Here is a 21,988-nt window from a genome sequence, read left to right on the forward strand (position 1 = left end):
CGCGCCCTGAGGCAGCACATAGGAAGAGGCAGGCGGGGGTCAGGGCGGTCATGGGCAGGACAGAGGCAGGTCCTTGTAACAGCCATGGTTTCTTGGGGAATATACCGAGACGGAGAAGTGATTAAAGAGCAGCTCAGAAATACTGTAATCCAGCTGGGAACAGGATCAGGCTTCCCCCTCGGAGCAGGTGAGATAACTGTAGGAATGTTTTTTATAGATGCTGAGTCCATTTCAGAGAAATGCTGGGGTGGGGGTGTGTGTGAGGGGGGGTGTTGCCGATACATTTAGCGTGAAAAATTAACTAGAGTTGCAATTATCTACGAGAAACCATTAGCCCAACCAATATACTTGGGGAGGAAATGCAAAATCCCCGAGTGMAAAAAAAAAAAAAATGTTGGGAGGAGGTGTAACTTTTGCCGAACTCTGGGATAGCCTCTCCAAAGAGAGCAGAGCCGGGGAAGCGGTGCGGGCACCGGAGAGGGCAGGCTGCAGCTCGGCTGGGAGTCACTTCACTTTTTCTTCATAATAAGCACAGCTCTGCCTATTGTGTGCTGGGGTGTGGGGGGAAGACAAAGAAAGCAAGCTAAGAAATTAAGAAAGATGGGGAAGGATAGGAGCTGTGCTACGGCAGGAGCAGCGTTTCGGGGGTGTGGCGTGGAAAGTGCTTTGAATCGCAGCGTGTTGCCGCGGCCGCCGAGGTCTGAGCGGGTTTTGCAAAGATTTACTTCACTTCAGGCTGGGTCTGCCCCTGGCTGACGTCACGGGCTGGAGCAGCATCCAGAAGGCTGGATGAGTGACAGCCCAGCCTACTTTTTAATAGCTTTGTCATGTGACGGGGAACAGTAGTAAGACAGGTGCCTTCGGTTCACTCTCAGAAAGGGTCTCGTTGCCTGCATGAGTGTCTGCTGCCTGCCTGCCTGCCTCTGGACTGTAGTTTGCCAGCTTTGCTGCCGTCGCTCCGCAGCTGGATGGCGTGGGACATGTGCAACCAGGACTCTGTATGGAGTGATCTGGAGGTGAGGAGTGCGCGGCGTGGGCGGCCGTGGGGGCCGGCAGCTGGCGGGGGCCGTGGGCTCGGCGGGGCACCGGCAGGACGGCCGAGGCGGCGTACTTTGCAAACAAGTCCCTATCTTATCTTAACTCCAGTAAGTTTGCTATTTTAAGGTTACTCTGCGATGCCTTGAGCAAATCAAAGCTGAGCTCCTGTCATCAGTATAGTATCTCCTGCAGTTGGAAACTATTTTCATGTGCCTCTGGCTCGCTTTCCCGTCATATGCAATATTTATGCTCTAAGATATTGATATGAATCGGTGTCTGAAGTGGCGTTTCCAGTGGCATTTAGTGGCCTGGTTGGAAAAATGCCATGTTTATTTACAATAAGACTAATATTTCTTTTTAAAAAAAGTTATATTTAACTCGTGAGTTCATATTTTAATTCCTTGTTTCACTGTGCTCTGTCGAAGGTTTTTTCCTTGTTTATCAGCTGCAGAATACAAACACGCACACAGGAATGAATACCCTGTTGTTTGGCTTTAGATGCTTTTAAAAGAGATTTCTGGAARGAGACGTTTCCCTGCTACTTGTGGTATTGGAATACTGACGCTGTAGCTAATGCCCCGTAGAGCAGGGTTCGCAGTCAATCCGAGTAGTCCAACAAATGGTTAAATYCCACTGTACAGCAGAGACAACAGGATGAACCATGAGAATAGAGTTTATGCAGGACTGTGTGAACTGCTGCTGCTGCTGCCGCCGCCGCTGCTGCTGCTGCTTGTGTAAAAATAGACGGCAATACATCAAATCCACAGCTTCTGCTGGCTACAATTCATAAAGGAAAAAAAAAATAAAAAAGGCAAGCAGCCCCGTGGTAATCTCTGGAGTATAATGTGAGGTTTGAGGATTTCTGCATGTTTGCATTCAGCAAAATGGAGCATTACCTGAAAGTTCGGGCAACTTGCGAAGCGAGGCAAACTTTCTTTGGACCCCATGGAGAGGAATCCCAAATACAGACCTGCTCAAAGGAACTAATCCTCTGGCTTCGGGCTTGGAATAAGTGCTTAAAATGTTCCCCTTGGGCAATGGGGGAGGGAAAAACAGGTTACAGGCGATGCTTTTTAAATAAGATGTTCATGCTGTAGAGGGCTACCCATCTGAAGTGAACCATTTCTGTGTTCTCCAGTAAATTTTCCATATCTGGCAGAGCATGTGTGTGGATTCTCATTTTGTCGTGTTTTAAATATTTGCAGCTTGCCATTGTATCCGCAGATTTCTGTTTGCATATTGTAATTGGTCTTATCTTGTTTTGATTTCTTGGTAAAGTGGAATAGATATGGATAATTCATATGTCCTGTAGCTATTATGAGTCAAGGCAGTAAGTGGATGACTTTCTGGCTCCAAAGTCCTAATTGTTTCTGAGTAGCTGGAGTATCCTGTGGGTTGTTGTCTGGCTTGTAGCATGGGTCTCAGCTGCCGTAGCTTCACTTTTCCATCATGTATTATTCCTAATGCTGCTAGGAGCTGATTGAGGAACCAGCTTATATGGAAATACTGAAGATTTATTTTAATCACTAGAGTTCCTGCAGTAATTTCAAGCTAGTAACAGAATAGATAATTTATGTCAATGACTTTTTCATAGTTCAGAGAGAAGAAAAAAAGAATGAAAAAAAGAGTTTGATCTTAATATTAATTGTGTGGTGGATGGATTAACTGTGGGTAGGATTTTGCCAATGTGCTCCTGCATTGCACTTCCTGTAGCAACACCGGTGTCTGCGTGCTGCTTTGGCTCAGGGGATCACCTTTACTGAGCTAAAATAACACAGGTAGCAGGTAACTAACACTGCTAGGTGTTAGTAAATAACACTGGAGGCAGCTTTCATTTTTTGAATCATTAATATTCGCTGTCAATGTAAAATGTATAATATTCTCGCTCACATAATGACAGGACAGCGTGTTGTTTAATAAAGGCCTGCATCACTGTAGCTGATCAGCGTCCCCAGTGCTTCACAGCTTAATGAAGGTGATGTACAGTAAGGTTGCGAAGATTGATAGAGAGAATCCACATGACACACATTTTGTCAAGTCTCTTTTCTTTCCTGAGTTCWTCCCCTTGGTACATTGAAAAACTTGTTAAAAATAAAACACAGATTATATTTTCATTAATATARTTAATATGGCACAAATCCAGTCTTCCTTTTTTTTTTCTTTTTTTAAAATTTACCTTCAAAGGCACAAAAACAGCCAAAAGGTTAATGGAGAATTATACTTAATTATAATGATTCATTACCATCAGTGCAGTTAAGCTAATTTACTGTTTGCGCCTGAACTAAGAGAAAAAAGGTCTGTTGGAGTGAAATAATGCACAGTAATTAGCCTTTTGTGTTTASTGACTGCTTTATCCTCCTAAATGTTACTGTAAAATTAGAGCYATAGTTATGGAATAACTATCATATCAAATAACAGTGGGAAGACAGTAAAATGTGTGCTAGCAATGCAGGTGCACCTGTTACAGATGTATAGGCAAACAGTAAATATCAGCGTGTCAGATGAGGACAGTTTTAGGACTTGGAGTGTTAAATCTGGCATCATCCAAAGGCCAAATATAAATTAATAACAGGAACACTTGCTGCTAATGTGTCTCAGATTAATGTGCTCTGTGTGCTCAGAAGCATAATGTCATATTCAGAAACATTGATTTTATTATCATGTCAACATTGGCAAGGCATATATACTTCATTTCAGCAGTTACGTTTTTTAGGTGACATTGCAGTCACTATAGGTAAATGAAAGCTACAATGAGCAGGATTTTTTTTTTTTGTAATACCATTGTTTATGTTGCTTCAAAAGCCCACTGTAGAAACTTAAAAATGCAGATTACCAAAAGTAAACATATTTAAGTAGGTGGTTCACAGGGTGAAGCTATTTTTATAAATGAAAGCAGTAACAGATCAGCAGGATACTTTAGAAGTCTATGGCATCAGTTATAAGCTACTGACCTCCATAACACAAACTGAGAATGATGCTGAGAATCTACCTTTTCCGTCAAAAACTAGATTATCCTTTAATGAGATCAGAGATTTCGGCCAAGCATCAAAAAAGGTCATCTCTGTATTATAAGATTGCTGCCAGAAGGTTGTGTCTCACACTAAAGAAGAGGAAACTCTCTAATTTTTTTGTTTTGTCTTGTGCTCGAAATAATGGTAAAAAAATCAGATTAAAAAAAAGGTAAGATTACTTAAGTGGGATTTTGACTTCTTTCAGTTCTACAGCCACTTAAGGAATAGGAGGTAAAAACAACTGGTATTTCAGAACCTCATTTTGTAGCTTCTCAGCTTCCTTGCCCCTTGGCCTACTCTATGATTATCTTGTAGTGTCCTGGTAGACGTAGAAGTTGTCTGGTAAATTATAGCTCACACCAGCTGCGCCGAGTCTTTGTGCCAACAGACACAATCTTCGCTCACGGCTGCGCTGCTGCATCCAGCCCGTGCACTGCAGACGCACCGAGATTCCGGGGACAAAAACCTCAATGAAATGCACCTTCAGCAGCTCTCGCTTGCATTATTGTAAAAGGCGGTCCTTGCGAGAGTGACATAACCAGTATCGAGCAATTCACATCCATGGACACTGTTAGTGCCCTACAGACACCTCTCTTCAGAAAGTGCCACTTTCTCCATTGACTTCAGTCCAAACAGGAATTGGGAAATCATTCAAGCCACGCAGTCAACGGACGGGAGTTGAGGCGGTCCTGCTGTTGGCCATCCCCAAYACAGTGCTAGAAATACTCACGTAGATGCCCTTAGGCTCAGTTGACTTTAGCTGGYTTTTAACCATTCAGGCCCTGGTGCCTCTGCAGCTCCACGTGTGCTTTGCAGTGTGCCCGTATCGACGTGCATGTTCGGAGATGAGTTACRGGGATACACAGTACAGTGCAGTAGGAATTGCTTAATTGAGCAGCATTGACATATGGGACTCRGCTATTTGCCAAACCGTTACTACATGTTTTCTATAATTAGGAAATGGTTTTGGTGGATACTCTAACATTTCAATTGCTGTGTTGAAGTGGATGTGTGTTATTAATTTTTTCTTCCTTAGTAGGTCAGTCAATACCCTATCTAGCTTCCGTACGGGCATATAAAAGAACACTTACTCCAGATTTGTTTTTATTTATCCTCACCGTCTTCCTGAGTTGTGCAGACAAAAACATTTTGCACTGCTGAAGAGGATTCCTGCAGACTAGACTTTGTTTACTGCCTCAAACAAAATGTTTCACAGACCCGCCACTTTAGGATTACTGAATCWGAGTTTGCCAGAAGAGGAAAGAAAATCCTGGTCCCCTTAGTACAGCTTCTCTCTGGGGACATTTAGGAAACCATCTAGGATAATAGATGTGTTCACACCAAGCAGGTGAAAGGCTGCCTGAACCAACTGTGCCTGTCACCCAGAGGAGAAGACAGGGATATTTCAAGCCACACTGGTTGCCAGGACCCTTATACATAACTGGGTGGCTGTGGTTTGTGCATCAGGAAAAGAGCACAGCAGTGTCACTAACCCATACTTTTTATGGCCATATGGTAGCCACCATTATGAGTGGCTGTAAGGATTACAGTAAGGTTCTGCAGAAGTGAAAGTGTGACTATCTCCAGCTTGAGCCAGCCCCCGGGGCTCAAGGCTGTAACAGGCTGTGCCTCTTTAACCTGAATGCATCAGGAAATGCGTGACAGACCTTGCCCAGAGGTATTCATCTGTAACTTCTACCTGCACTGGTTCACTCTGAAACAGGACAATAAGGCCATGCTTTGGCCTCTGCTGTTGRATTTAAAGCTTTGAACACAACTGTTATCAAATAGTATAGGGAGAAGGAAGGTGATTGTCCCTGGACAGAGATGTGATAGAGAAGACAGCTTATGCCCTTCTGTTTGCCCCGCCCTTCACAAACCTATGTAGAGCTAACAATGATCAAATACTGCGTGTTTCTTTTTTCAGAAAACAAAGTCAATCCTAGTGACCCTGTGCCATAGCTTAATTGAGGCTTAATTCTTATCACATGATATTAGTTAATAGATTCCTAGTAATTAATGAAACTATTTCTGTGTTGCTGTATCCTGCAGTGTGCTGCTCTGGTTGGCGAAGACCAGCCTCTTTGCCCAGATCTCCCAGAACTCGACCTCTCCGAACTAGATGTGAACGACCTGGATGCAGACAGCTTTCTGGGGGGACTCAAGTGGTACAGCGACCAGTCAGAGATCATCTCCAATCAGTACAGCAATGAACCCGCCAATATATTTGAGGTAAGGCAAGATGATGCAAGTGCATGTTGCAAAGTCCTTTTTTTCTTTTTTTTTTTTTTGTTAGCCTGGTGGACAACAGTTTACTATTTTTCCACCATTAAGAGACAAGAAAAGAAACTTGCTGATGTGTTATGGGTTCTGACTGGTTTCTTTAATTTTCATTGTCAAAACCAGGCCTGCAATCAGAGGAATGTGGGGGGGGAGAGCCTTAAAATTATTTCAATGGAACTTCTGATTTTTGAAATGAAACAGCAAAGAGTGCCTAGAGCACACTGTCCTGTGGTGTCATGGTGAGGAGTTGCACTGTTGTCAGCTACAGAGCAAAACAGAAGTCAAACTTGTTTGTTGTCTTCCACTTGAATTCCTCGGCAAGAAGCAGAGCACTGCACAGCAGCTAACTGAATAGCTGGAGCATTTCTAGTAAAGGTTTTTATCGCTCACAGCTTTGCTGTGCAAGTTGGTGATTGAGAGGTCTGCAATTTGTTTATGTGGAGGGGAGAGGAAGGGTGAATGTGGCAAAGAAGATGGTGAGGACTGTCAGTAGCTCAGGGACCAGCTCAGGGTGTGTGATGTTTCAAAGACCTCCTGGTGGAGAGSAATCTAAAAGTAAAAGTCAAAGAGTGAGAGTAGAGATTTAATTGTTTTCTCTCCAGTTCTGCATTGGGGGTCAGGGTATGCGAGAGGATCAGGGCGTACAAGAGGGAGGGTTACTGTCTCTTTATCTCTGTTGCGGGTCTTCTTTCTTTCGTTGTGTAAAGCCTTCATAATTCTCCACCTTGTGGTTTCAGGCAGCTGTGGCCCTCCTAAACCCTAACCTCGTTCCCTCCTTGTTGATAGGAGAGGCCATAGATCGTTCACTGGCAGGGAAATTGGACAATAAATTGATTAGCTGGCAGGAAGACCTTGTACAAAAACAAGCTACGGGTGCTGCTTCTCACACGCCAGGTACYACAGCTCCAGGAAGTACAGCTGGCCTGCTGGTTCTGAAAAGCCCCGAATTATCATGGTAGAATTTTAAAGGCTGGAAAAAAWTAACTGACATAGTGTAGTAAAATGTTTAGCTAGAATGTGATGTCCTGAATAAAATTCTTCTTTCTTTCTATATRGTCTAAATGCACAGTGATCTCCCTGATGCAGGTGAAGTTGCTCTGGATTTATACCAGTGTAACTGATAGTAGAAACTCATCTTCTCAGTTTAGTTTCTGTGATTTACGTCCAAGTAACTTGGAATTAATTTTATTCAAATCAAAATAGCCCTGCAAAGGCTTGTGCTTAGGCCCTCATTTTTTTCTTTATTTGTATAATGTTCCACACTTTGTTTTACAAAGTTTCCAAGCCCCGTGTGGTTCTTGAATTGCAGTTGTACGGCCTCAGGCAGGGTAGGGCGTGTTGGTGACTCGGTCTGGATGCTTGGCAGCAGTGGGGGGGGGGCAGGATCTGCATTTCCAGCTAGTGTGGTGGAGGCTGGTTTTGCTTTTTTTTTAACCAAGGACGCTTTTTTTTTTTTTTTCCACATTCGTCAAAAGCCAAATGCAGATGCATTTCCCTTTAGGAAAAATCAGTTGAAGATGCAGATTTTCAAAGTGTGAGTTCCAGATCAGTGATACAGTTATGTATTTACCATTTCTAAGCATAGAAATAATTCCAATAAACTCAGTGGAACTTGACCATAGGCTCATTGCTTGTCCTGTGTGTTACTGCCCCTCTGCTCTGATGGCCACAGCTGCTGAGTATAAAGTCGTCTCAGATAGGTAGTGACCATTCCCCTACACACCTTGTATAGGAAACARTTCTTGTTCTGCAAATCAAAACATGTTGCAAACAGCAGGACAACCAGATAGGCTGGTAGTTAAACTCTCTGGGAGATGGTGACAGGGTCAACGTCTCACAGGCATGTTTGGGTGTGTCTGAGGATGAGCTGCCCTGCTGAGAAGAATCAAGGGAGTATGTGTGGAGAAACAGGGGGGTTGGAGCTGGGGGAATGCATCTATGCAGCAAGTAATAGCTCAGAAATAATAGTTTRGAAATTAAATATGCTGCTTCCTTCCTAACACAGAAATTCTCTTGTTTTCTTTCCTCACACTCATTGACTTCAGCTGCAGGCTGCATTGCTGTCTCATCACAGCTTGGCCCATACTTACCTGTAGGGACAAATTGTGCCCTAATGGTATTTTACAATACTGCAGTGCAAAATTACACTATTTTCAGCTTCTTAGAGTGTTGCATTTACATTTCTTGGTTGCTTGGCCTGTGAAGATGGGAATGAAACAGTTATTTTTTCCTCCCGTACATTAACCCTGTCCCCATTCTCCACTGTGCAGCTGGATACCTTGCACTATTTTTTGCCTCTGCTGCTCAGTAATGTGACGACTGGGGGTGCTCAAGATCAGAAGAAGATGTCTTCTTCCTCTAGAGACTATCTCACATATTCTGTGAGGAACTGTTTGTTTTAGCTGAGAGAACAGAAGTTTTGTGCAGTTTCTCATTTGGTAATCACTAAATTTTTCCATATTGATCCTCAATGGCTTTTTWAAAAAGAAAATAACTTCTTTTTATACACTTTTTTTTTTTTTACTTCTTTTTTTCTGTCTTATCATGGTGGGAGTAGTATGTTTTATCTATCTTAAGCATCCAGATGAGGCATTGTCAGACAAAAATGGAAATACAGCGTATCTGGGGTGGAAAGGAAAGAACCAGAATGACAAGCAAATCCTGGGAAATACCCGAGCAGCATTACTTGCACAGGCTGTACAGTATTAATTGCCAAACCTAACCTTGAATGAAACACGCTCTCCTTTGAGGTATTAATGCAGTACATGTTTCATTGTCTACGTGAGGGACAGTACCCAAAAGTCTTTACAAAGCTCCTGAGTGTCTCCGGTGCATTTTTTTAAGAAAGGCTTGTATTTCAGAAAGTGAATTTCAGTCTTTCTGCAAATCATGTTCCTGAAAGCTCACTTGAGCTGAGCACCCACAAGCTTAGGCACTCCCGTGGCACTGGGAGTCTCACAGAGTAGAAATTATTAATAGTTATGGTAGCAACCAGCAGCCAAGTGAGATAAAGGTCCAATTAGTCTAGATAGTATGTAAGTGTTGAGTATAAATCCCTGCTCTCATCCGCTTAGGTGTGATGAGATACTGGCCTTCACTCTCGTATTAAAACTCACCAGTGTTTTGCAGTCACGCCGAATTCAGCGCTGCATCATTCTGCTCACACGCCACTGTAACCGATACAAGTCCCGAATGAAGCTGTACTGCCCCAGCACACAGGCTCTTCTTATCAATGTTTGTACTTATGTACATTATAAATTAGTTGATTTCTTTCTGTTCACAGCTTGATCACTCCTTTTTTTCACCTTATTTTCTTTACCTGTTGTTTGAAAAGATAAAATGAAGGAGTTCTTGCCCCTCAGGGCACTGTCTATTGACACAAGTTCATGCAAGTAAATAGTTAACAAGTCACCCAAGACCAGTTATTTAGATGGTTCAATGCACCATTCGCTTTTATGATTTGTTTTTGTGAAGAACTAGGCTTTAAAAAAAGTATTTGCAAAAAAAWTTTAATTTAGCTACTTTTAGAAAATTAAAATGGTTAAATTTCCATTCTCAAAACCAATGCTATGTGAAATTGTGAACAAACGTACAACTTGATGTGTCATGAGTCAGAAGGCTTTTTGTTCATGAAAACTGTTGTTCCTTGAGGCTTCTTGAAATATACTGTACCATATAATGTAAGATTAGTCATATTTAAAATTATTTATGACCCATGCCTAGCATTATGGAGAGGGAAGATACCTACAGTGGGTGTTTCTCTTTGTTGGCATTTTTTGCAAATAATGCGGCTGATGATAAGAGAAAATGCAGCCCTTAGATAGGCAATAACCTGTTAAAGCACAATGAACCTGTGTAAAATCATAAACTTTGTACTTGGCAAAACACTTCTTTAGCCTTTAGAAAGACTTTAGAAAACCCTTATTTCTTGCCCTTCTGCAGATTTTATAATAATCCTATATTCCAAAGAGATGCTCACAATTTGATGATTTTGTTTTTAATTGTTTTGTATAGGTGTAGCCCAGATTACTTCTCAAGGCCATTCTATGTGCCATGTATTTGAAAAGCCTAAAAAGATAACTATGTTTTAGTGTAGACTGCCAAAAAGTGCTGTATTACATGCAATGAGAATGTGAGGAGAGAAAGAAATGCACAATGAGATACAGACTGTCTTTCCCCTGGCAGCAGGGGAATTCATGGAGATAAATGATTTCTTATTTATTTGGAAGGRTTGTATCAGGAAGATGATGAGTGTTGAGGAAAGCCTTAAACATCACCAGGGTAATTTGTGTTGGTTCAGATTATAAGCTTCCTCATATTCTGTGGTGCTGCCAGTCTCTTTCACCATTGCAGGTTATTCATTCAAGGTTTGCAGCCAGATTGATTAATGAATTACCAGATCTTGCGTAAAATGACTTGGCCTGACTTTTAAACAACCACCAATGTTTTCTTTGCCAGTCTTGTGACTGGTGTTAATGGGTTCCAGAGAACTGAGCCTGTATAGACTSTCTGTAGTGGCCTACCCTAGCATTTTTTCCACTTTTTAATTTTCTCCAAAACTAGTAGCCCAGGGCAGGCAGTTCAAGGAGATATAATCTCAGGGAAAAAAAGACATAGTAGTCAAATCCTTGATGGCTGATGCCCTTCAGTGCCAAATCAGCATGATTTATCATAGCCATCTATTCAGCACAACAGAGGCTGGAGGTGAGCTGCATGGTGTACCTCACACAATATGCATAACTAGAGCTCTGAACTTTGAAGGAAAGCCTCAGAGCTATTTGCAAAGTGCTGGTGCTTAGTGAATACTAAATTACATTTAGGAAATAGTCTACTGCTACCAGTTATACTTCATTTTTATTCTTGACACAGACACCTAAATCAGAGAACAGTAACATTTCAGAGATTATGGTAGCAGTTTGGGTATGTTCCAACACTATAATAGGATCAGAATTTTAAGGCCTTTTTTATTATTACCAATAGTCACTTAGTTTCTACTGCAGCGTACTTTGTAGGGAATTACAGCTTTTACTAAAAAGATTAAAATGCTATTATGCAAATGATTGCAGTATGTTATTATGTTTACAAATTAACATCCATGGCTCAACACACAAATTAACTAACTATTCCATCTATATTATTAAGGATTTAATAAAGTAACTGTTGATAAAAATGAGGGGCTTGGAACAGTTAATAGGAGCTGATCGTGATTTAACATAGAACTTAAACATTGTGTTTAATGTTCTAGATGGCATAATGGCAGAATAAAGCTTATCAAAGTGCTTGCAAGGACTGTGATTGTGTGCACCACACAGCAGCCTGTCTGAGGCCTTGGAGAGCATGAACCAAATAGCTCTGGGCAGTAGCATGGAGCGTACTGGTGAATCTGGAAGCAACACAGGACCAAGTTACATCAACATGTACTTTCCTGCTCGAATAAGTAGACTTTTTTGAAATTCAGATTTATTCACATTGAATGTTTTACATGTTAAGCACATGTATTTGGATATTTGAGAACTTATGTCCCTCTAAAATGCATCCTGTAATGAGCTGCTTCTGTGGCAAAYAGGATTTTATTGCACAGAGTAAAACTGTATCGCAAAAAACGGGAAGGCTGAGTTCAGGCTGAGATGACTTTACAAACAGTCCTGTGAATTGTTATTCCTAACAGTTCATACGAGATCATAAAAGCAAATAGATAAGAGCTACTGAGGTCCTAGAGAAATGAAAGTACAGTRTGTGGTTATAGGATAGATTTAGTAGTGAAATGGACAATGTTGTAGGTTTAACACAACAATAAACATAAAAGGCAAAAGATGCAGATTTGGGGTAGGAAACTTTATAAGAATGATAAAAGGTAACAATGTATCATAAAACCCACTTGTGAAACTAGGAGAAGACCCTCATTTCTAGGGAAAGAAAATAGCAGACACTTGGCAAAAGTGCCAGAATTATATTCCTAATGGAGCAATGTCGCCTTTCTTGTGAGTTTGAATGCATTACCTTTACCAGTGTCGCTGGTCTGACTCAAGTCTCTACATCTGCTAAATAGGAGACTAGCACAATAACATCGTGTCTGTGTGGGATGATGTATGTAAACTATAATCTATGATTAGCTATGCTGACATTTAAAAAGGCTCAAGCAGTAAGTGGAATTTATTTTACTCGAACCAGCTGCTATGTAATTGGAAAGAGTTTATGCAAATGCTCTGTATCTAGTGTTACCAAGGTGTGCTGCTGCTCCCTTTTCTTTTCCGCTTGGACAAACTACAAACTGTCTAAACACATCTCTGTTTTAATGCAAGAACCACCTGGCATGTTGGTTGAAACCTTCAGGCTGGAAAGAAGTCCCAAATGAGCAAAAAACAATTGCTTTGAGAGTTTATTGTTTACGTATGCAGCCCCCAAGACTGTTCCCCAGGCACACAATCGAGAAAATGAGACTGATCCACTTCAYGGTCCCATTAAGGAGACATTTCACCTGGAGCAGCCATGGCTTGAGGTGCTCACTGTGCTGCTGTTCTGTAGAGCACCTGTCCTTTTTCTGAGAGGGAAGACTARCACTCACAGAACAGTAGTAAGCTAATTAGGTCATTAGACGGATGTCTTGGCCTGTGTTAAAACCAGCCCTTGAGGACACTGTGTTACACTGTGTTCCCACTGGCTACGCAGCTAAATACGAACTGGTGTCAGCTGCCATACAAACAAAAATGTAATAGCCTCCTTTCACAGAGGTCATCTTAAATCCACTTTGGTCACAGTCACACTCCACATCTGTTTTAGTGAGATGCAGCTTCTTAAGGTGGCATTTGGACTTCATAAGCACACAAACAACYGAGCTATAAATTGCTACTGCTGGAGTTATTTTGAATAAGTGTATACTGTTTCATATTTATAATGGTGAGGCTTCATAATATTCGCAGTGAATATATAACACAGATCAGTTCAACAAGCATGAAATTGTATGTTGTCAACTTGTCACATAAATAGAGCCATATTCTAGCTTACGATAATGTTGAACTAAATATTTTCTCCCTGGAACTGCAGAGAGGGTCACAAAAATGTGGGACAGTAGCTCTGTCTTTTGTTAGAAAAACACTCTCAGACTCATTGCTAGTGGGAAGTAAATATTTCTGATAAGATTTTTCTGGTTTTTAAATTCCCATTGGTTTATCAACAGCAACAGAAAGTTTGCCTTTCTTAGACAAATGCTAATTGGTTAAATTAAATTTATTTCTGTTAATGGTTTTGTTTATAGTGTAACCTCTTTTTTTTTTATTGTTGCTATTTTTGCACAATGCATCATTGCTAATTGCTACTAAAYGGTCCATCTTAACCCTGGCATGCTCTTTCTCTGCTGCCACATCCCACTTAACATTAACTCTGGCCCATGCCATTACAGAAGGATAAAATTATCACAAGGCTTCATTTAGGAATTCTTTTTCCCTTGGTGCCGCTAACCTATTGTGCATGTGTAGGTCAGGAGGAGGAAATTGCAYGGAGCGTATTTGTTGCAGGGAGAAAGTTTTGATACTGAATCATGCTGAACTGTTTTCTTCCCCACGAACAGAGGGAAAAATACAAAGAAGAGTATATAGGTGTCTGTGAAAACGTACCTACTTGTATCTCTTGTGCTACCGTGGTTAATCCTCAGATGCACTGGAAATTTGCAGCCTTTTTGGAGGAGTGCTCCCTGCCAGCTTTATAGGCCTGTTTTTCTCCAGTGTCTGATTTTTATTTTGGTGGCTTTGTGCAGGTGCATACAGGATCCTGATGCTGTTGGAGYGATGGGCTGCGGCCTTGGCAGGCACGGAGCTCTGACTGTGTGTGCAGGCACACTCAGCCATCGAGGCTGGGTTCGGGTCTCGGTGGAAATCATCCTCTGCAACGCATAGCTGGTTGCTTTGGCTGAATTTTCCATTCTGACACAACAGAGCAAGTCTTGCTTCGTAATGATTGAGAAATTAATTAGCACTTTGTGGCAGTGATGAGTCTGAAGGGCCATGATTGGAGTTTGCTTTTTACCACATGCAGTAATCACTGGGTTTTGTTTATGAAAGCACAAACCCAAAACCTATTGAGATTTTGGTGTTGTCATGAAGCGTGAGCTGTGTGATGCGCTAGAATAATACTTCCATTTCCTCACACACATCTGTGCTTTTGTRCTTTACTGTGAGTAACACAATGGGGTGCTGGTCCATAATTGGTACTTCTAATCACTAAGACGATAATCAGAAGAACAGAGTATTTTCTGTGAGGAGCTTCGGTGGCAGCCTCCGGCAAATGTTGTTGACTTCTTGATTTATGACAGGTTTGAGTTGYCTGAGCTGTTCACAATCATCCAGCTTATCACATAAAATTCAGGACGATCATCCCTTTTCCAAGCATGTTACAGGGATGGAGGTGTCAATGGGCAGGGAGAACTTCTTACACCTGTACTCTACTGTCTACTGCCATAGACGCTCCTTGAAGGCTCAGTGATATTAAATTGTTATAAGGGTTTGGAGGGGTAGTCCATCAAATGGTTTGAGGGACCACAGATCTCTCCTATTGGAGATACACTTGAGGGAAAATATAGAAATTGGGTAGAAAAGTTTCTCACCTATGGAATTACCTACAAGGAGGCAGTGGTAATGGTCATCTGTAGGATTGGTTTGGTCAGAGGAACTTCCACATAAGCTGCTAAAAGAAACAGTGGGAGTTTTCTCCTGGAATGGYAGGACAAAAAATTCTTTCTGAAAGTACTCCAGAACCTTTGCAAAAAATCGTGTTGTTCTTCTCCAATGTTGCTCCCATGTATCAGCCGTGACATAATGACTCATGAAGCGCATCAGAGACTTAAGTTGAGGAATTATTTTGTGTTCTTCCCTTCCTCTCCCCTCCTTAAAATGATTTTATTAGTACTGATAATGAGTTCCTGATCCCAATTTGAAAATCTTAGCCCATAGTCCTAAGCAACTAGAGAATATCCTTGAAACATGCCTGTATATAGCTATACCTATTATTGCCAAATCCTAGTTTTTACAGGAAGATARGTGGCAGTCAAGAGTGTTCTCAGTCTGGCCCTGGTTTTCATGACAAATTTTCATATAAGGAAACCTCCTTCTTGGACTWATCTTAGCTTCCACAGGTACTGGGCTTGTTCACCTTCATTGGCTTATTGTTGGACTAGTGAATTTGTAAAGTTGTCAGTTTGAATTACTATAATAAAATCCAATATAAGCAATTATTATAATAAAATCTAAGTGCATGCTTCCTGATCTCTGGTTGGATGTACCCTGTTAGGCATTTGACCCTCCAGGCATACACAAAAAGAGCAGTAGGCTTTTATATCTACATGTCTGGGGAAACATATGCATTTTTGGAATTCTTATTCTGGTTTTGTATTTGCTTTACTGTTTTTTCTCTCACCAGGACTGGTGTGGAATTTCTTGGCTGTATTGACTGTCCTTAAAAGCCCAACAATCACTCTTCACATAAGTATGAAGACATCAGGCAAAACATTGGCAATTGTCACAGCAATTGCATCTGGGAAAAAGCCAAAAAAACTCATGGATTTTTTTCCTGAACACTGCAGAGATATTTATCCATTTCCAGTGAAAGGTGTCAAAGTGCTTCTGCTTGTGTGTGATGTGAGTGTTGCCGTGTCTTGTCATTTTCTTTGCTGTTGATCCCACTCTCCTGCAGGAAGGGTCAGGTCAAATGCTTCTCTGAAGACCAAGTCTCCCATTTGCAGCAGGAAATCTCTCGGGCAGAGAGGATAATGTTACAAAACAGAGGCTAACATTACAAAACAGCTCTGCTGCCTCTGGCGCAGTCTGGAGCATCACAGACCAATAACTCCTATCATGTCACTCTTGCGGCACCTTATTATCTATGTTTTCCTGTAAATCCGATCCAAGACTGTCATTACCAGTTTCAGGTAGGTGAACACCATCTGGGTGAAACAACCATGTACCAGTGATGGGCTGGAGGGGGCTCTTGTTAGTTAATCATCCCTACCTTCCTTCTGATGAGTTAATTTGTCTGTTGAGCCATGGAGGAGCCCCCAAGAGCTCCCAGGAGCCCCTTGTTAAAATTCTGCCGACAAATGGAAAGATAGGGATGATTTCACCCTTTTTGCTGGAGTCTGTGCTATGTATGATATTGCTAAATCATCCATAATGCATAACTTTCTATGCAATCTTTTTGTTACAGTTCTGGAGGCATATTACTTCTTTGTGCATTTACTTTTTAAACATTGTCACCGGATACCTAACCCTCCTGAAAATCTCATCCCATTAATTAAGGTTAATTTCAGTAATTCCACGTGGCCTTTTAGTAGCTGGCATGCCAGCTTCCTTTGCTGTGATGCTGGGCCATACTCTTTTTTTTTTTTCCCCTTGAATTATTAAACACTGTTTTTATTGACTTGATTTGTGATAATGCCTAAAACCCCTATAATAGGGGGAGAGTCTGTGTGTTCTAGTGACCAGCCCATCCTAGTTTTATGGTGTGCACTTTGAAGACCTTGGCAGGAGCAAAGGTGGCAAAAGAAGGAAAGAGCTTGTCCTTGGGGTTTGTGAGTGAAGATAAACTCAAGTTGTTTTTCCTTCAGAGGCCTGTGAGCACTGCTGTCTAACCAGACTCCTCTTCTTCCCAGGCAGCTGGAGGCTTTTACAGCCTGCTGAGCTTGCCCAGCCCAGGAAATGAAGTTCTAACCTACGCCACAGCTCAGAGCTGCAGTTGTGTCCATGTGATGTGGGACTACCAAACCCAAGGAGAAGCTGCATATCCCACCATGGAGACTTATTTATCGCCAAACCTGAGATGAAGAAGAAAATAAATTTTTTTAAAAATTAAAAAACTCAACTGGACAAAACCCCACAGATGACTAGGAAGCTAGGAAATGCTATCATTTGGGAGATGCTCTGCTCCCTTTGTAACTAGTCAGAGAAGGTGTATTAGCTCTGATGCTATGCTCTTCAGCCAGATGAGGGTGAGCAAGGCCATATGTGTGCCTCTGCACAGTGCTGATGGCTTCTGTAGRGGGATTTACCAGCTTTCACTCAGTACTCGTGTTTCTTCTACGCTCTGTTCTGACAGAGAGCAAACCTCTCAGAGGATACRTATGGACACAGGGAAAGGGAAGAAGGGAGGCTGGAGTAGATCTGCTAGAGTGAGTTGGAATTCTACTGGGCTGTGAGCTCTGGCTAAAGATGACCATAATGTGCCAAAGAGGTTCCTGCAGAGTTAGTCAGCACCTCTGTGTTGTGTTTTCAGAACTGATTTGGGAAGGACTATTTGGTGATGTCCTGTACATTCACAAATGATTTACAGGAATCTGCGCTCCACTGCAATTGCAATCAAATCAGGGTTTCCACGTTGGTCAGTTCAAGTCCAGCATGGTCAGAGTTGATAGAGCACAGGGGGCTAACTCTCTGCTGGACCATCAGCTTCACTTTACAGAACTGCATGTGCAGTTCTGTGAACACTGTCCAGATGTACTTGAACCACCTCTCTGTGGACTCCATCTGGATCCAAAAGGGCTTCTTAAGGGCAACCCTATGATGTGTGGAGGTGTTTCTATTTGAGGACCTCTCAGAAGATTARACTTGTGAAACTCTGGCTTTTAGACCCAAAGCGAAAGAAGGAAAGAGACATACCCTAAAACTTAAGCCTGTAATGGTTGCAATTTCCTAAACCATGTCTTTGAAAATGGTGGATACATGTTCTTAAAGAAATGCATGTTGGAAACTTCCTAATAAATTGCTTTTCTTAAAGATATGCATGTCAGAAACTTCCTAATAAATTGCATTTGTGGGCATTAGTCTTTCCAGCTTGAAACATCCAGGCATGCTGCCTTCTCAGGGCTGTTACTCTAAGTTATACCATGTACAGTGCGGGAACTTCAAACTGGACCGTTCCACCTGATCTCCCATTATTCTTTCCTGCATGTTCACTCCAGCTTATCCTCCATCACTAGAATGCTACCTATTTGCCACAGTTTCTGTCAGTTTGGATTTTTCCTCAAACCAAATTCACATAGATGACAAAAATCCACTCCTGTCTCTTGTCCTTCCCTACTCCTCCTTCTGGGTGTGCAGTGACAGATACAGTTTTATTGCGTGCCAGTGCTACAGCACTGTTTACACCAGATTTAGGAGTTTACATTAGGCCACCGTGTTATCTTCCAGTTTTTCTAATTCTATCTGCTGGCAATCCCAGCTATGTGGTTGGGGTGGCTGTCCCTGTCCTAAAGGAATTTGTGTCAATTTCTGCAGGGACAAATCCTTCCTGTGCTAAACCGCTTTGCCATATTTGCTCAAACTCAAATTTTGACAAAGTCGTTCTGTCCACATCCCCCAGAAGAGATTGCTTTTTTTTTTTTTCAGATGCTCTTGGAGGTAGATGTGTTGGAAGCTGCCTGTACCTGGCTGATAACTGAGACGAAGCATCTATGTAGCACGACCCATGCCCTTTTCTAATTTGTCTTTGAATGACAAATGTGTCTTCACTGAGTCAGCAAAAGAAGCAATCCTACAGTAGAATTCATTGCCCTTCTATCCCTTTCAACAGAGTGGCTAGGTTTTCCCAGTTCCTCCCCAAAATCTGTCTTTGGAAGAACTCTTATAATGTGCTGCTATTTCTTTAGAACCCACCCTGTCAGCAATGATGGTGTATTCCAAATAAAAAAGTAAATAAATTAAAAAATTAAAATCTTTGTGTAAATCAAAGTTGCAGGGATTTGGACATAGTCCATATTATCCTCATCACTGTTGTCCCTAGAGAGTCAACTCTTTAAGACTCAAAAGTGTGAATGGCCTCAAAAAAGAGAAGCAGATTTCATTACACACTTCTGCATTTTGCACAGACAGTACTGTAGTATAATAACATGCTTGTTTTCAATAGCAAAGGGCTCAATATGCTCATGGACTTGGAATGGAAACCTAGAAAATACTTAAATGTTTGAATCCATCTGAATTATTTCAGTGCAAAGAAAATGCAATTCCTGATACCCAGTTTGTACACTCCAAAATTCCTGGAGAYGTCTTCCTCCTGCTGCTTGAATACTTCTATCTTTGGATATTCAGGTGTCCTTTCTGGTCTTTRAAGTTACTCAGCTAATGAAGGATCAGGGCCACTTCACCTGCTGTTCTCCTCTGAAATCCAGTAATTGTTTTGCATCTGGGGTAATTGTACCTAGAGATACTAGACAAACCCACTGATTCAGATTCTGTAACTCTTGACTATCTTCCCATATTGCATTCCATGGTTTGGTTAGATTGTATCTTATCTCTAACCTTCTTGCTTCAATAAACACAAAGTATCTAACTTGTCTTCTTCCACCTTATACACAAGGAAAATCATCAGTGCTTAATCTGTTGCTGATGTTAATGGCACAATTCCTCATCCTAATTCCAATTCACTCTGCCTGATATCCCACAAATGCCTTTGAGAAAGTATTTTATTGCTGATACTGTGCCAAAGACACTTTCTTCCTTTGTCACTGCTGTTCAGCTTTCTATGGACTTCATAACGACCTTTGCAGGCTGTGGTAGATGTCACAGTCTTATGGAAACCTGCAAACAAGGGCCACAAACAAATCCCAGGCTGTCACTTCAGCTCCAAAGGTCCCTGGCAGCAGATCCCTGATCTTGAGCTATTTCTATAGCAAGAAAGTGTAGTTTCTTTACTAGCAGAGAAAAGAATGGAAAGAGTGTGCAGTAAAAAACAGGACCATAACACAACCGCTTTTTTTTGTTGTTTTTCTGTCTGGCACATAGTCACACATTGCAGACAGCCCATGCTCTGTCCTCCCATAGGCTCTACTCTTTGGGACCCTTATGCAGTGTAGCTGTCATCAAGGCAGCCTGACAGGGATGCACAGAGATTGTTTTTGTCATTACTTTTGATTCCAAGTGCTATCCAAATTCTAAAGTAAAATATTTTCCTACTTTGTTTTATAGTAATTTGGAAATTTTCAAACTGAAAGCTCTGCTGAATCCTCARTTCACTTTCTCCTTCTTATCTTTCCTTGGGAAAACAAGTCTGTGTGATTATCTGTACAGGTAAAGACTTATCTGTCAGGCTTTGGATGTTCTCTGTATTTTATATTCCCAAAGTAAGTTAGGCAAAGCAAATGCCCCACTCAAACAGTATGTTTTGTTGGCCCTTTGTTTTTCAGAGATACTGAGTTGCTGTTCTATTATAGCCCCTTCCTCCTGCTTCTTGRGGGATTGGCCCAGCTTTTCATGTTAAAATGGATGGTGTCCATGTTCACTTTAGAGCTTAATCATGGCTGTGTTCTTTTCCAGTAGTCCAAACTTGTCTCTTTTTTTTCTGTTGCCCTCATGTTTTCCCTGTAACATCCACTGCACCATAGAGATATTTCTGATCCAGAGTTACATCTTACACACCAGCCTTGTTCTGTGTCTGTATTAACTACTSTCTCTGTGTTGACTTTCTCTGGAAAATTTCATTCTGGAATGCTAGTTAAGGGAGCAAATGTTACGGTGACATTTTCTGTACAAAAGAAATGGCAAAATCACCGAGTTCTATGAAWGCACAAAATGAGCTTCTTCTCAGCTAAGGGCTGTGGCTCCAACACTCTTGACAACCATTTTTTCAGTCTTCTTCTGGCAACTAGAATTTCAGCTGAAAGTACTTGGGAATGGAGAATGTTTGCACTCTTGGTGTTGGTGAAGTGTCCCCTGCTTGGAAGGGCGTGGTTGTGTTACTGGTTGGAACTCTGCCCTCCACYATACCTACAGCCTACAGGCACTCTCTGCCCTGGAGAAGTAGACTAATCTGTGAGCATCAAATCCCCTCCTATAAAGTGAGGATTATAATCCTCCTTTCTTGATCTTGTCTGTTTGAACTGTGAGTACTTTCTGCAGACACTTTCTCTTGAGATGTGACTGGAGATCATTCAGTGTAATACGGATGTTTCCTTGGTAGTGCTAAAATACTACTTAACCAGGAAAAAATTAAATTGCAGGAGACAGATAGTAATGTTAATTATCATAATGAAGATGGAACATGATTTTTGCTGCGTGGCAGCAGAAGGAAAGGCTGAGAAATAGATGTCTGAAATCACTGAGTACATACTTTCAAAGACAGGGCTTGCTCAGCAGCCAGGTGACAACAGACATGTTGTTTATTTGACAGAGAGGCTGTGAACTTAACTCCTGACTCAAAAAGAAAACTTGCTTCCCAAATGAAGACATATGGAGGGTTTTAATGGCAGTTGCAAGACATGTGGCTGGGTTGTGCCACTATGTGTGAGCTTATAAAGACATGGAGTGTTTATCTGGTGAGGGAATCGGTGAATTGCACCGCTATCTAAGAATAAAAACATTTYTCACCCTGAAAAGAAAGTCAAAGAAAAATTGTGTGTGAGCGGACAGGCTCTGCCATCTCCAAGGCAGTCAGATGTGCCCTGTGCCCAATAAAGGAGGACACTTCCATTCAGCTGCATGGATGGCTTTCAGCTTGACCTTGCCCAGCCTTTCTGTCTAGAAGTTGGCATCATTTAGGGTGAGATTTTAAAATTACGTTAAAGGTGACTCATACTAAAAAGCTGCAGTAAAACCAGGGAAGGAAAAAGTGCTGGAAAACATGCTAAAATGTGTGCCTGAATCAGCTTCCATTCTGGCTTTGTTACGGCAACCCTCTGG

General features: G+C 41.6%; 1 protein-coding gene across 1 annotated transcript in view; it reads left to right on the forward strand.

Annotated features, from left to right (window-relative positions):
* The first annotated feature begins 812 nt into the window (after positions 1-812).
* PPARGC1A (PPARG coactivator 1 alpha) overlaps positions 813-21,988 on the forward strand; it is a 63,892-nt gene continuing 42,716 nt past the window's right edge. Inside the window, exons 1-2 of the mRNA XM_057365070.1 lie at positions 813-1,016; positions 6,102-6,281. Of these exons, the coding sequence (XP_057221053.1) occupies positions 969-1,016; positions 6,102-6,281 (228 nt within the window). The 5' untranslated portion in view covers positions 813-968. The remainder of the gene's footprint in view (positions 1,017-6,101; positions 6,282-21,988) is intronic.

Source organism: Malurus melanocephalus, unplaced genomic scaffold, assembly GCF_030028575.1.
Source record: "Malurus melanocephalus ecotype Western Australia unplaced genomic scaffold, MMel_1.1 scaffold_47, whole genome shotgun sequence".
NCBI lineage: Eukaryota > Metazoa > Chordata > Aves > Passeriformes > Maluridae > Malurus > Malurus melanocephalus.